Consider the following 15,001-nt stretch of genomic DNA (forward strand, 5'->3'; position numbering starts at 1 on the left):
AGGAAGTTACAAAAGAATAGATTTTTGTTTTCTTAATTGAAAATAGCACAAAATAAACTTTCAAACATGAAAGGGCAGATGATTAATTCTTTGCCTCAGGTTAAAAAAGATAATAAAGGCAGGGAGTGAGGGGGCGGCTTGGCAATATTGAGTTACAAAGACTGATTTTTCTAAGTTTAGTTGTTCTGTGCCTTGGGTTTAGTTTCTGTTTCAACACTTATTTGGAGTCTGTCTGATAGGAAGTTAGTAATGGCATCTGTATGCCAGCTGTGCAGTGGTATGGGGTTTCCATATGCTTCAGGGTTTTGAATACAGATAGGAAACCATTTGCTGTTTGTTTTTAAAAGAAAAAAAATAGAGTTTTGTATCTTACAGTTAGGGCTGATCACATAATCACATAAAAAGATTGAACGGAAAAGGAAGCATTGACGTTTTGCCCAGAACACTGATCAGCACCATTATTTTGGTTAAAAACCAAGCTTTTGTAGGCAAGTTCAGTCTCTTGGCAGAGCAAGTCTGTAGTGCTTGATATCCAGACTTACCAGATGAGATCTTGTCAATTCTGATTTCGTTAGGTATTTTGCTGTTTAGTTTCAAGGGGCCTTGATTTCCTTCTTTCTGGCACAATTTTGTGTAGTAATTCAAGGCAGCTAACATATTCAATAAAGATTGGCAATTAGTTACATCTTCCACTGAGAAAACAGATTTAAAATACACTTGGGGGTTGATCCCCCTGTTCCCCTGACTTTAAATGAGAGAGAAGATCAGACATAAATTCTTAGGAGCTAATAAAGATTGCTGTTAAAAGGCTTCATACACTGATCCCTGACTTTAAATAGCTGCTTGTTAATTATACAGGTGGCAGTGTGACCTGCCAAATTGTAGCAACTGGCTAAGCCCCACAGATACGGAGCACAGTGTAAAACTCCTTAAGAAGGTCTTGTGGAGCATTGTAGCAGTCCAAGGAAATCCTCACACAGTGAAATCTGTGAATCACGAAGTCTGTTTACATACAAAATTTTAACTGAGGGAGCCTGAGTCTAGGAGAAGGTTTGTTTACTGTCCCTAAAGTTTCCCTAGCTAGAGGAATACTTAGTTCAAAGCATGACCCTTCCGTGTTATTTTGCATTTCCAGAGATATTTGAAGTACTTTGTGGGTAAGTTTGGTATCTTTTATGTTTGGTGATGGCATCGGAAGGTACATTAGATCTGTCTGATTTTCCCCACTGGAATTGCTGGGAGGCCGAACATTTTGAGTATTGATTTTGTTCTGCCCTGGTACAGATACAGAAACTCCTGAGTGGTTTCAAAAAGCCTTTTTTTGGTTGTTTGATTGTTTTTTTTCCAGAAGAAAATTGATTCCTATAGGAAATTATAAAACTTTTTTGTTTTGCTCTTTTCCTCCTTCTCCCAGCTGAAATGACCACGTGGTTCTGGGCCTCAGCAATCTCACTGATAACATTTTATCGAAATCCAAGAGTCTCGAAAAACTTGGCTTTGTTGAAAAAAGTCTGTTTAGACTTAAAGTGTGTACAAGGAGGAATGTTCAGACCTGTTTTACCTAGTAATGGGTTTTAATCTGTTTCAATAAGAGACCTTTAAGGAAAGGGTTCTTTGTGGTGGGTTTTGTATTTGCTTGAAAATGTTTCACTAAAGCAGAGGACAAACTTTGAAGAGAGGATGCTGGAAAGATGTGCATGTTTTACCACAGCAGAGTAGGTGGGTTTTCATGATCACCAAAATGACAGAAATAACTTCCCATGCTCTGCTGTGAAGCATCTGAGCAACGTTTTAGAGAAGTCTGTAAAGGACTACATCAGCCTTGGCGCAATTTGACAGAAAAAACTCTCCTTGGACAGAAAAAACCTCACTGGACAGAGAAATATTACATCCATTAACCAGTTAGAAAGGTAGGATTTTTAGGGCTGCCAACAATGCATTCTTTGTTCTCAGGAATGGCTATTATTAGACACATCAGATGAGTTTTGTCAACGTGTATTTTTCTCCCTCTGATAATTCTGATTAGCTATAGTTGGCATATGTTTCTATATTTTCAGTTAGTGTTCCGTGCATTTGTTATTCACATATACTGTGTAAATGAGATCTTGATTCTGTGATGACCTCTACAAAGATCTGGTAACTGCAGTGGTTTCAGATTTGAACAGCTCTCCTTACACTGTGTTTAGCAGTACATAAGTGGTCTGACTGATTTCCTTGATGATTGCCAAACCAGCAAAGGTGAAAGAGGATCCAAAACTGTATACCAAGCTGCTTGTTTTCATTAACTGAAGACTGTTTTTGTGGAATACTTACTTCTGTGACACAAGCCAAAGTAATTAAAGGCTAGAAAGAGAGGAAGGGGTAAAAGTTTTTAAAAATAATTACCACTGCCTGGTAGAAGCATACATATTCCAAATAAACTTGAATCAGTCCCAGTGCCATTCTGTTTGTTCAAGGCTTTTTTCCTCCTCTCTTAAAAGCATAATGTCTGGGTTTTTTTTGGAGATTGTTAATATCATTGTATGATTCATGTCATTATATTTCTGTAATTTATATAGTTGAATATTTTTCTGTCATAGACCATGAGGTGATCTGTGGTTTCACATAATTGTATTGATTATTGCAACCCAAACTTGAGTTTTACCTAACTTCAGCATCTGTTTTGCTCTGTAGTTGACACTCCAGATCCCTATGTGGAGCTGTTCATCCCATCTGCTCCTGATTGCAGGAAGAGAACGAAACATTTCAATAACGATGTGAATCCTGTGTGGAATGAGACCTTTGAGTTCATTTTGGACCCCAACCAAGAGAATGTTCTTGAGGTAAATCACGTGGCTGAGCTGTATCTGTGAAAATGGAAGCTGTGCAATGTCTAGAAGGTTAAAGTAACAGTAGCTTGTACAAGTATGGCATCTGTTGTCTCAAGATGACAACTTTTTTTTAAACATTAAAGGCTGTTTTTTGCCTTTAGGCATGGGGCTAAGCAAGAGGTGTTGTACAAATTGCATTATTCATGGAGTAGCCTTGAGAGTTATTATAGGATATGCCTCTGAGTCATCTCTCGGACTGCTCCTGAGGGCTAGTAGCTTACTATTCTTCACATCAGCCATAAATTATTTTCTCCCTGCTTCCTACACTGATTCAACTATTATGAACAGTGAATAGGTTGGGGTAAAGTCAAGTCTCTGCCCATTCCCTGCTTCTCCCTGAGGAGACAGAAAGCAGAAGCATGGTTCTGCTCTGTCCTCTATGCCTGGAGCCAAGGGCTGTGTAGCCCACCCAGTGTTGTTTTGGGTACTCTTATTCCACGTGCTAGTTGACTAAGCCACCATTAAGTCTCAGTATGTTAAACCTTTCTGGGTTGTGTACCAAAGGTGAGTGTTAAGTGTAACTATTTTATAAGTGGGCATGGCAAGCATTTAAGGTTATCTATAGTCCTTTGTTAGCTTGGTTCTTCATAGGGGATGGCCCTTCTGACCCGAGCTTATGGAGTTTCAGTTTAAATTGGCCAACTGGGACAGAGGCTAAAGCCCGTGAAGCTTTTCATTGAACTAGTAACCATAATCTCTTGGGGCTAAACTGTTCAAGATCTGAAAATTGGATTGTGCTTCCTACAAGGCTCCCTGTGTTCCTGGGGACAGGGGTAGGTTCTACAGTTCGGGGAGGAAGAATCCCATGATCAGCTCAATGGAGAATGAAGAACTATCATATGCATCCTGCAAAAGAAACAGCAATACTAGGGAATTCACAGTAACTTCCCTACAGCTTTGCAGAAAGCAGATTACCCAAAATAGCTTCCACCAGCTGGTCAGGTGCAACAGTCACCTGAGTTGATTCTTACTAAATGTTTTGGTCATAGACATGCAAACTGGCCACATGAAACTCGATAAAAGTTTGAAATCTCTAACTTAGTTCTTGCTTTCTAATAACAAGTCAGGCAAATAGATATCAGGAATTAGGAAAAGGAATGGAATGATTCTGGCTTCTTCGTGAAAAAGCATTTATGGAAATAGGAAGAAGAAAAGAAGAACCTGGGTTCATCAGCTGCCTTTGTTGCAGTATGGGAACTAAAAATTGTTTCAATTTTGCCTGATAAAGACTTTGTGGATTCTAACAAAAGTCCTGGGGCAGAGAGTTTTACCTCTCTCTTTGCAGATCCCGTGCTTTTTTGGAAGATCTGCAGGAGCTACAGCTGGCTAAATAACTGATGTGATCTATAGCTGCTCTCATGATGCTCAAAAGAGAAGTGGAATGGTAAACTGAGGAATAACAAATAATAGTTAAAATATATTCCCTTGGTTTTACTGGCATTGTGTGAAGACTGGGTCAGATTCTGCTTGTAGTTCCACTTAGGCAGCTTCCCTAGTACTGTATGAATTTGTTGAGTACAAAATTTTGTTCAAGGATTTTTAAAGGATAAGTTATTAATGTCACAAACAGCAGTGGCCAATGGCTTACCTCCTGCCTTCTTGGGAACACTACCACCTCTTATACTCTGTATCTTTATGCATTCTGATGTGAAGAAGTTGAGATGCTGGTAAGGCATTACTTTCTTACTGTTACATGGTCTCAGATATTTTTGACCATGTGGAGACCTGCCTCATTTGCTTCCTTCTGTGGTAACAATGTGACTAGCTCATTTCCGACCAGGGTGAGAACCTCCTGCTACTAAAACATCTTTTGTAATTTGGCTAACATTTTGTAAGGTGTTTCTCAGTTTTTAGCATGGTTTTATGCAGTCGTTATAAAGTACAGGATTTTATGAGCTGGCAAGCTGTTGATTTCCAGCACAGTATGGCCATAGCATACTGCTGGGTTCTGCAAGTCTCTATCTCCTGTAACAGGACACAAGATTGATTTAAGTAGAATTCGGAAATATATCTTTACAATAACTAAAGGCTGTTGCTGTTCTCTGAGACACATGCTGTAAAATTCCATGAAAATTACCTGCAAAGAGCCAGTGATACCATGTAATAATGGTTAATTGTGGGCCTGATTGATATGTATATTTGCATACACATATGTGGTGTTCACGGTAAACAATATCTTCACCATGAAATGTATAGTCTTCAGGTTAAAACTGATGTTTGTGTTCTGCCACTGTTGTACACACACACAGTGCCTGGCAGAGCCTTTGGATTCTGCATGGAGTACAGTGTCAGAATTCAAATATGCAAAACCACCTCCCCACCGAAAACCTCTTCGTGAATTTCCAAGCTCACACAGACTCCACAATCCTCTCGACTCCTCAGATTATTTTAATCTAAATCTTTAACTCTATCCAAAGTGCAGTTTTCACTCTAAAGTGTAAGAAGCTCTCCAAAATCCCATTAAGAAGTTTTTGTTATTGCTATTGGTTTTAAAAGACAGCCCTCAGAGATTACATCAATGGGCATAAAGTTCTGCAAGGAAACAGAGTAATGTAGATGCCATTAAAATAATAAGTTGTGTCCTAAAATACAGTTCATCATTTCAAAGGGTTGCTTGTGGCACAGGATGAAGAAGATTCTTTATAGCTGAGAAGAGGCTGAACCCAGATGCAGCAACTAGTTATTCAAGTGATTGTATCTTGATTCAATTTTTTTTTTAATGCAAAAGATATGGTCCAAGCTGCAAACATACGATACTCTAGAAGATAGAATTCCACAAAGTGGAAAAAAATCATAAGCCAAATTTAATAGAAACCATGGAAATGTTAGTTTGAAATTCTTTCTGAATATATTACTTCAGAACTTGGAAGGCTGCCATGGAGAAAAAAAAGACTGCTAGATGTAGACCCACATGGGTTAGAGTAAAAGTGTTGAACAGTGTTCTGCGGTATCCACATACATCTTTGGACAGTATCACATTTTGAAAAGGTATATGCTCTGACATGGAGAATATGAGAAGAGACATGAAGATCTGGCTGGATACAGAGAAAAGCTTTGTGTAATTTGGAATGTTGCACTTTTTGCCAAATCATTGCTATAAAAAAATCTTGGGCTGCAGATACAAGGCTAGGATGTATGGATGCTGTCTTCACTGAAAAGTTGCTGGGTTTTGGCATATCACATTTAAAACTATATAAGTTTCTCCATAGAGAAGTTTTACTAACTGGAAATTTGAAGTAATTGTATATTTTATATGTATAATTTGAAGTTACTATGTCTGCTTAGGAAGATGGTGAAATCTACTGACAGAAGGGTGCTAGGATAAAAAACCCTTTGTAAATGATACTGTCATACTCATGCAATTGATTGCCTTGAAGGTGCCACCTACACTATACATGAGCTTATCCTGTTTTAAAAGAACATGTCTGTTGGCATTGGGCATTAACTGGGTTGGGCCTATTACTTTTCCATATAATTTTTTTTTTACTTTAGGCATAGGCTGTATGGAATTAAAAAGGGATTTATCAAAATAGATTTGAATACCCATGTATCTTTTCTAGGTTACTTTGATGGATGCCAATTACGTTATGGATGAGACTCTTGGCACATCCACATTTCCTATATCTTCTCTAAAACTAGGAGAGAAGAAGGAGGTCCAGTTAACTTTCAATGATGTAAGTTGCAACTTTCATAGCTTTGCATTTGTTGGTGCAGCTTTGAAAATGATGGAAAGTTCTTAAAAGAGCACCTGAACTGAGAGACCTAAACTATTGTGTAGACCAGGACGTACCATGTTTCAGTCCTTTATCAAGTGTCTGAATTTTATCTGTGCCACATTCTGGTTAGATAAATCTTTTTCACATATCAGTAGAGGATGGTGCTTATAAAGGCTAAGTGATGTGTCCTAAGGACTCTCACTGAGTTTGATGTTACTCGAGTATTCCCTCATTCATTTTGTTGAAGCATAAGAAAAACATTTGGCCTGCTCTTGATACTCGTCAGAAGTACATGTTTCTAGTTGAAAGGAAATACAAGACTATTTCTGATCCCATCAGTCTACCTCAGTACTATGTATGTGTTTGTTTTCTTAATATAGAGATAAGTTTTAAATTCAAGAAGGGATTAGAATATATCATGGAGGGGGTAAGGGTGGCAACCTTTCAATCAGGAAATAGCTGAATATTTGGGCGCGTGGGTGGGAGTATCTCAGGTGAGGATTGTTCTCTGCATACCCTGTTCTGAAGCGTTTTCCAAGCATTCACTGTTGCCGGTGGTTAAACACAAAGTGTTGGCCTAAAGGCACTGTATTTATCTTCTTACAGCCCTGCTGAGGGGAGAATTAAGAAAAACAGTGCCACTGAATGCCTTAGTGTCCCTGCTGAGAGAATTCTCTTTAAAAAAGTCTAGTTTCAAACTTCTGCGTGCTAAACCAGTTTCTGCACCACTTGTTTCAATTTAGTTTAATGGTCTTTGTTAGCTTGAGAGGTTATGTAGAGTTTGCTGGTCAGTATATTACGTCTACTACTGATGCCTGTGGCTTCCAGAAAGCTAACCGAAATTCTTTTTTATTATATGTTTAACTTTCAATAAATGGCTTGTTGTAACACAACCCTAGTTAACGTGCAATAATGTATTAATTGGATTATTCTCTTTAAACATGTATACAAAACAGATGGAGCCAGTTTAACAGGGATTGTCTGCCTGCACGGTAACTCCTGGAAATTGTTGTTAAATCTGTGTGTAATTGAGCTTGTTCTGCAGGTATTAAAATGTTGTCATTTATTAGAGTAGTGTATCACAGGGCATTCTGAACATAATTCAGTACATGTAGTCATAGCCATCACATCTGGTTATCTTTATATATATTGTATCCATATACTATATGTATAAATTGTCTGCATTTCTGTTTTGGACTATGGTTTATTATATGGTCAGAGGTCTTGATTTGTGACTGATCTGCTGTCTTCCATGTGATATGAAAGTGTGGTTACAGCAAATAACTGGTTAAGGCCTATTTATTGGAAATCAGAGAGTTTAATATGTAAGATTTGGTATTTAATTAGGTGTAGCCTTAGGGCAGTTGGAATTTTGATACCCTATTTTTTTTTAAATTTTTTTTTTTAAAGTTACTGCATATTTTTTAGTTTCCGCATATTTATTTCACTAAGTGCTTCAGTAGCTCTTGGACTTCCAGAGTGTGGGCTGACTGCAGATGGCTGGTTCTGCCAGGCATGAGGTGAGGTAGTGAGAAAGAGCTGATGAATAGTTTGAAAACACAGTTTACAAAGCTCGTGCCAATAATATAAGGCCTTGCCACATAACAGATACGCTTTAACTTCTCATCAGCACTCAGCAAAGCTTGGTAGAGAACACAGGGGAAAAAAAACAGTGAAAAAAGCCAAATATAATCTCAAATTTATAAGGAAGTAGTAACAGAACATCAAGTCAGGTTGAGCCCAGTGTAGACAAATTGTATACACAACATGTATTCCTGAGATTTCTGTGGCAGTATGTATAAGGTATAGAAAATGGCATGCTATTTCCTTATTGGAATGTTTCACTTCAAGGGTTTATTTAATACTGTGTGTGTACATTTTTTTCAACCATTGGATCACTGCACGGTTTCAGAAATGCTTTCTAAATTAGTAATATCAGGTGCTGGAATAATGTAATTACTACCCTGTCTTTGAAGTATTTCCGTAAATGACTCTTCACTCTGTTTCTTCATGTTCTTCCTTTGTTATTTCTTTGCCTTTTCTTTCTCCCACCACCCTCTTAATACGCTACCTCATTTACAATTCCCATTTCAGAGGGCAGAAGTGGAGTGCCAGATTTTACCTGGCCTGTTGGCAGGTACGCGAGATGTGAGAGGCCAGAGGCATCTTTGCACTTCCATATCCTTAACTACTCTGTATAAGTGTCAAGCAAACGTTCAGTCTGAGGTGTTCTAGCTCTGTTCCTAGTGATCACATACCACAAATGAGGAGGATAATCCGTTTATAGCTAGAGGCAGGGTGAAGCAAGACACTGTCTGTGAGTCTGCTACACTCCCACAAGGCTGTACCAATGTGTCAGTGACCATTGCATATGAGAGAGCTTGGGGAGATGAAAATGTCTGTCCATTCTGTCTTAGTTCTAGCAACCTCGTACTCTTGTATTTTGCCTAGCATGCAATTGGTGCATTAACCATCATTTTTTTACGTTTTGCGTGCAGGCAACCCCTTGTAAGTGCTCTATGAAAGGCAGAGGAGACCAACCCATAGCTTATGGGTCAGGTAGTTCTCTGTGGTCTGCAAGTGAAATCGTTATGTAGTGACATTTATTAGTTTACTTGTATCTTTCAGAAACTTGCAAGCAATCACTCTTCCTGATTGATAATGTAAGCATATTTAAATGTGGAAAGACACTTGGTGATTCATGTGGAACACAGAGCAGTCATTCCCTTACAAGTCTCTGTTTCAGGTACAAGTTAAGTGTGAAGTTTACCCAGTGAACTGGGAAGCAAGTGGAAGATAGACTGTGGCTGGCAGTAGAAACAAAGGATTCTAAGTGTGTGAAGACAATTAGATCCCTTCAGGCCAAAGATTAATAGCACTCTCAAAAAGGGATTGCCAGTGGAAAAAAGCCAAGACAATGGGATCTGATGAATGAAAGTCAGGACCTAGCAGCACGTAGCAGCATTTTCTACTGTATTCAGTGGTAGTGGTGGATTTTCGAATCACACTGTGTACTTTAAAAAAAAAAAAAATTCTGTAGAAAAGAAACTCATTCATGTATTTCAGAAATGTCCCCCTTTTTAAAAAAAGTGATTTAAAGAAAAATTCTGACAGCAATAGTTAGTTTATGTTCCAGGTGTGTTTGTGGTTTTTTCCCCTCTGTAAGTGGTGTAACCATATTTAAATATTTCTTGTTTAGGTCACTGAAATTACTTTGGAATTGTCTCTTGAAGTATGGTAAGTATCTCATATTTTTAAAAAAAAGGTGGAAAATGTATTAGCAGCAAAGGTAATTTTTATTCTACTCTGTTCGTTAGAATTTTCTTAAAAACATGTCAGGTATGGAGTGCAAAAATTCCTTGTTTTAACATAGAAAAACCAAGTACTGTAAAGTCAGGAGATTTTAAAATTGAGGGTTCTTTTCACATTGTAATTCCATCACTGACTTAAACACCATTACTTGTATTAGGAGGTGTGCCCTTTCCAAATATTTTCAGAAACAAGGCCATTGTATATGAATTTCGCATCCTGGTTTATGCTAAGTGCTTTCCTTTTCAAGGGCTTTTTCTCTAATAAACTCACAGACATCAGGTTCAGCTGTTATCCTCATTATTTTACCTTCTATGGTAACTTTGCATCTCACATTAACTTTCAGCATATATGGATACTCATTACAAAGCTGCCCCTGAAATGTATTTGAATGTTAATACCATGTAGTGCTGAAGTCAAAGGTGAAGATCTCAGTAAGGCCAGGTTTTCACCATGTGTAAAGCTAAGCAGATGCCTACCTTTTTTTTTTTTCCTTTATTTTTGTTTCCTCTCTAGCTGTCTTTCTCCCTCTTCCTTAGCCTATCTAGGTGAAAGACCAAAAATGACCTTGAGGCATAATCAGAAAAATACCTTTTAAGTCTAAAAACTAATTACTGAGAACAAGGCATTTAAAGAGTCTTTTTTTGTCTGTAACCATAAATAGCAGTGGTGAGCACTGTAACTGTAAATGTAGAACTCTTTCATAATGACTTCAGAGACTGACAAACATTCCCCAGGGATAATTTCTGCTCATCACTTTGTACCAGTAAAGATGCATATGTGGGTGGTCCTTGAGACCACCCCTAAGCTTTCCAGGGCTTGTACATTACAAGTATTTCCTATCTCTGACATTAAATGAACAGAAGATACTTGGCTATGTCTTGCTGCTCTTAGGCAATGGGCTTTGAAATACCTTAAACAAAAGGATCTGATCAAGTTCTGCTCTGTTATTCTCGGATGGCTGCGCAAATTTTGGATTCTGCGTGGACCTCTTGTTCATGGTATCATATATACCTTCATGGAACATTGCTTCTAGGCAGCCTTTTTCCCCCTTTTTCTTAATCCCATTATTTTATTACATAATAGGTTTTTAAAAAATCTGAGGAATTATTATCTATGCCTAAATAGATCCATTTCGCCATTGTGTGTTTTTCATAAAGGACTCTTAAAAATGCTGCCTTGTGACTACATGTCAAAGTATCTGCAAACATTTTTAGCTCATCTTTGTAAATATGAGAATTTCAATGAGGCAGATACCAGGACAAATTTGTACACACCTCCTCGGTGCTGTCTGCTAGAGGCAGTGCTGCTGGGAGGTATTTTAGTTCAAACCCTTTGAATAACATACAGGCTCTGTGAGTTAACTAGTCCAAATGAGGTGACAGTTCAAATTGTTTATCCTGCCTTGATACCTGAAATAAGAAGTGGGAGCTGAAGTTGTAGCTTTTATTTAAGTACAGTATTGAGGTCTTTATGCAGCCCTTCGTATATTTTTGATCATACAATGTGGGGAAAAAGCTAGAGAAAATAGATTAGTCTTTTCTGTGGCCAGTCAGTACAATTTGTGCTGACATCCATACAGTTTTTGATTGTAAGACTGAATGGATACAGAGTCAAAATTACTCTCTCCTACCTTAACATGAACCTCTAACTTAAGAAGAGTGTATGTTAGTAGGAACATGTGAAAATTTTTCATTGCAGTTCATTGTTCAGTGGATAAGCAGAGAATTCAAATTTCTAGACTGTAAATTTGTAATTGTATGTGAGTGGTGAACTCAGTTGCTATATTTTAATTTAGGTCTTTTTAAGACCACATAGAAGCTGCATATTTTGTGTTTGGTTTTCACTACTATTTGAACAATGAGGTTTCTATATAAAATGCATGTTTTAAAGACACAGTGTGCCATTGTTCTTTGCATCCATCACTCCATGGAATCAGCTGATGCAATCTTGTCACATGAATAATCATTATTTTATTTTATTTTATTTTATCTTATGTAGGTTAATGAGGAATTTAGTCTTACAACCACTCATTTCCAAAGGTGATATTTTTAATTCTGTTTTGAATTATGCCTTTTGTTAAAGCCTGTCTGTTTTGCAAAATAGCTCTTCAACTGATCTCCGGTTCAGCATGGCTTTATGTGACGAGGAGAAGAAATTTCGGCAACAGCGAAAAGATAATATCATGCACAGTATGAAATCATTTCTGGGAGAGGAAAACAGTAAGAACTTGACCACTTCCCGTGATGTAAGTTTGGAGAGTTCACATCAAGATTAGTATCCCCTTTGGAGTCCTGCATTTGTCCCTCAAAAGAATGAATGAGACATATGAAGTAGAACGGTTCAATGTAAAGAGATGGCAGAAGCAAAAAACTTTATTTTTCCTCCATAAGCATACAATATTTAAGCTGGAGAGTAATTTTTCTTGTGCTCTAAAGTTTAAGGAGACAAAATCCTGTGCCAAAATGAAGCTGCACTTATATAAGATAGGCCCATTATGTGCAAAAGGACAGTACTGTGTAAATGCCATCATAGGGTAGAAATCACAGCTTTTCATTTGCACTGGCACCTTAAACTTCTGTAACTTTTATCTGGTTCTTTGTTGTTTTAATCTTTAGCAGGCTGTGCCCAGGTTAAAATTGGGCAAAGATGATAAATCCATACTTTTCATTTTGCTCTGATTCCAAATTCCATGCTTTGTTGAACTGTTGGTTCTGAGCTGAGGTCATCATCTGAAAAATGCCTAAAGGGGCTGGGAAATACCTGCTGCACAAGAAGCTTGCAGTGGCTCTGGGCACACGCCTAACTGCAGAATCTGCCCTTGCATGCTTGATATCCAGCCTGTGCTCTTAAAATGGCCTTGGCTGTATGGCCTTCATGTCTAAAAGATTAGGCAGGAAATTACGTGGTTTAATGTTAGAATCAGATTAGAAATTATTTTCTTTCTTTCCTTTCTTCTTTTCCTTTAGCCCATTTTATAGGGTTAGCATTACGAAGTTTATTTCTTAGAGAATGTGAGAAACTGCAGCTTTCATTGACTCGCTGGTGCTCTGTACCAAGCCAACAGAAAGTTAAGCCTACAGATCTAGATGGACTGATGGTGATTTGGGTCACATCAAAGTGAGGAAGGGTGCCAAAGCCTATTGATCTTTTCAGTGATTTCATAAAACACTTAATTGATTATTGTATTTCTATAAAATTGTTTAAAGCAAGAAAAATTATAAAAATAAACCAAGCAAATGTTCAAAACACATTATTTTGAATTAATTAAGGATACACTTGGTGCAGATCCACTTGTTTTGTAGTAGTTTTTCCATCTTCCTCTTTCTTCCTTGCTTGTTCCCTCTCCTGTTCTGCTCCCAGAACTGTGACAGGAAGACTGTGTGTTTGTGGCGGGGGGTGTCAAGCAATGAACAGAGTCAATGAATTAATCTGGCTTGATTAATTCATTGATATTGATTCCTTTTGTGCATTTTTAGTAGAAGCAGAATGTGACAGTCTTTTGCAGAATCTGGAACCAACACTGAAGAATTCCTTTTAAATTTCTATGGAATTTTGAGCAGGTGGTAGATATGCTGTTGTTGTATACTTTTGAACTCTGTCTCGCATAATAAAATGTGCTTGTCTGAGCTTTCTGAGGAAGATGAAAGAATTTGACAAATGTCGTACATATTTTGTTTGTAGTGATATAAATTGCGCATATTGTGAAAAAACATTTTCAAGGTTTTTTTAATTTTCTGTTCAGTTATTTTAATCTTAACACGTGCAAATCTTACTAGAGTAGATATTTGCGAATGTGACATTGGTCTGATCTTCTACAGCAGAATAATATCTTCCTCAGAAAGGATGCAGATATTCTGCCAAGATCCAGTTAGAACTGGAGTGATACTCAGTGCCTTAAGTATCAGTTCTATGGAGGTGGTATGTGTGCATGAATTATTGTAAATGCTAGGTAAGATTTCATATTGGTTTTGTCATCATCTTCCCTTGGTATCCCTCACTGTCTCAAATATGGAAATTTTATCAGTTAAATTGCATCTTCCAAGACCAGACAGTAATCTCTAATTGTAGGCTTATCAACCCTAGGAAGGACTGAGGTAATGTGATCCTCCCGTTTTTCACATGCCAAGTGTGTATTTCTAAGCTGACTTGTCAGAATTTTTAGCTGCTTCTAGCAATGAAAAAAACCTTTTTGTTCAAATTAAAATAGAGTTTTGTCCTTGTAGCCTGTCATTTTCACTTTTATTACTACAGATGGAAGATAGCAGGAGGATTTATAGGATGTTTGTAGTCTTAATATGGCATCAGAAGTTGGGAGACATAATGAGTATTCTTAGCTGCCTGTGAGTCATTGTTTAATCTTAAGCAAGTCATTTAACTTAAAGTTCACCTAAGTTTCTTCATCTGTGAATAGCAACACGTGTGCCTTGCAGGGATGCTATGAGACTTTAATACCTGTGAAATAATTATACATCCCTGGATGGGGAAGTGAGTACTTCCAAATTTCCTTGCTTAATCTTGAGGCAGATTCTGAAAACACAGAGGATGAGATTTGCTTGGTTTATTTTTATAATTTTTCTTGCTTTAAACAATTTTATAGAAATATCATAATCAATTAAAGAACACATGTAGTTCTCTAAGACTGGATTTGCAGAACAATTTTTTAATAATCATCTGTGTACCCCATGGCAATTTTTTTCCACCACAGGTATTCTTGTCCAGATTTTGCGCACTGTGTTTCCAGGCCATTTGGATAAAACCATCTGCACCACTCATTCCCCAAACAAGATGTAGTATGTTGTATCTTTTTTTTGGCAGATTACTGGAAAATATGATTGAGATGCCTTTTTCAGAGCTTGCTTTTCTTAACACATATCTTGTTTCCCAAATCCTTTTCACATTCATGCCCAGTTCGATGATTAAGCAATCAGCACATGTTGAGATGAGGCGCCCATTGATTGAAGTGGAACTGTATGCTGCTGAGCTTGTCCACACAGTACAGTGCCCCATGGATCCTAGAAACAGTACAGATGTACTGCCAAAACACTTCATCAGCGTTGTTAAATCCTGTTCAGTGGAGTTTGTTTGGATGATATCTAAGCTGGT

At 37.6% G+C, this 15,001-nt stretch overlaps 1 protein-coding gene across 3 annotated transcripts in view; it reads left to right on the forward strand.

Moving 5' to 3' along the window:
* The window catches only part of PLA2G4A (phospholipase A2 group IVA), an 85,939-nt gene that overhangs the window by 37,755 nt on the left and 33,183 nt on the right, over positions 1–15,001 (forward strand). For all 3 annotated transcript variants that reach the window (XM_075038710.1, XM_075038711.1, XM_075038712.1), the window contains 4 exons: positions 2,674–2,822; positions 6,431–6,544; positions 9,786–9,823; positions 12,002–12,143. In XM_075038710.1, coding sequence (XP_074894811.1) covers positions 2,674–2,822; positions 6,431–6,544; positions 9,786–9,823; positions 12,002–12,143 — 443 coding nt within the window. The remainder of the gene's footprint in view (positions 1–2,673; positions 2,823–6,430; positions 6,545–9,785; positions 9,824–12,001; positions 12,144–15,001) is intronic.

Source organism: Buteo buteo, chromosome 10, assembly GCF_964188355.1.
Source record: "Buteo buteo chromosome 10, bButBut1.hap1.1, whole genome shotgun sequence".
Classification (NCBI taxonomy): Eukaryota; Metazoa; Chordata; class Aves; order Accipitriformes; family Accipitridae; genus Buteo; species Buteo buteo.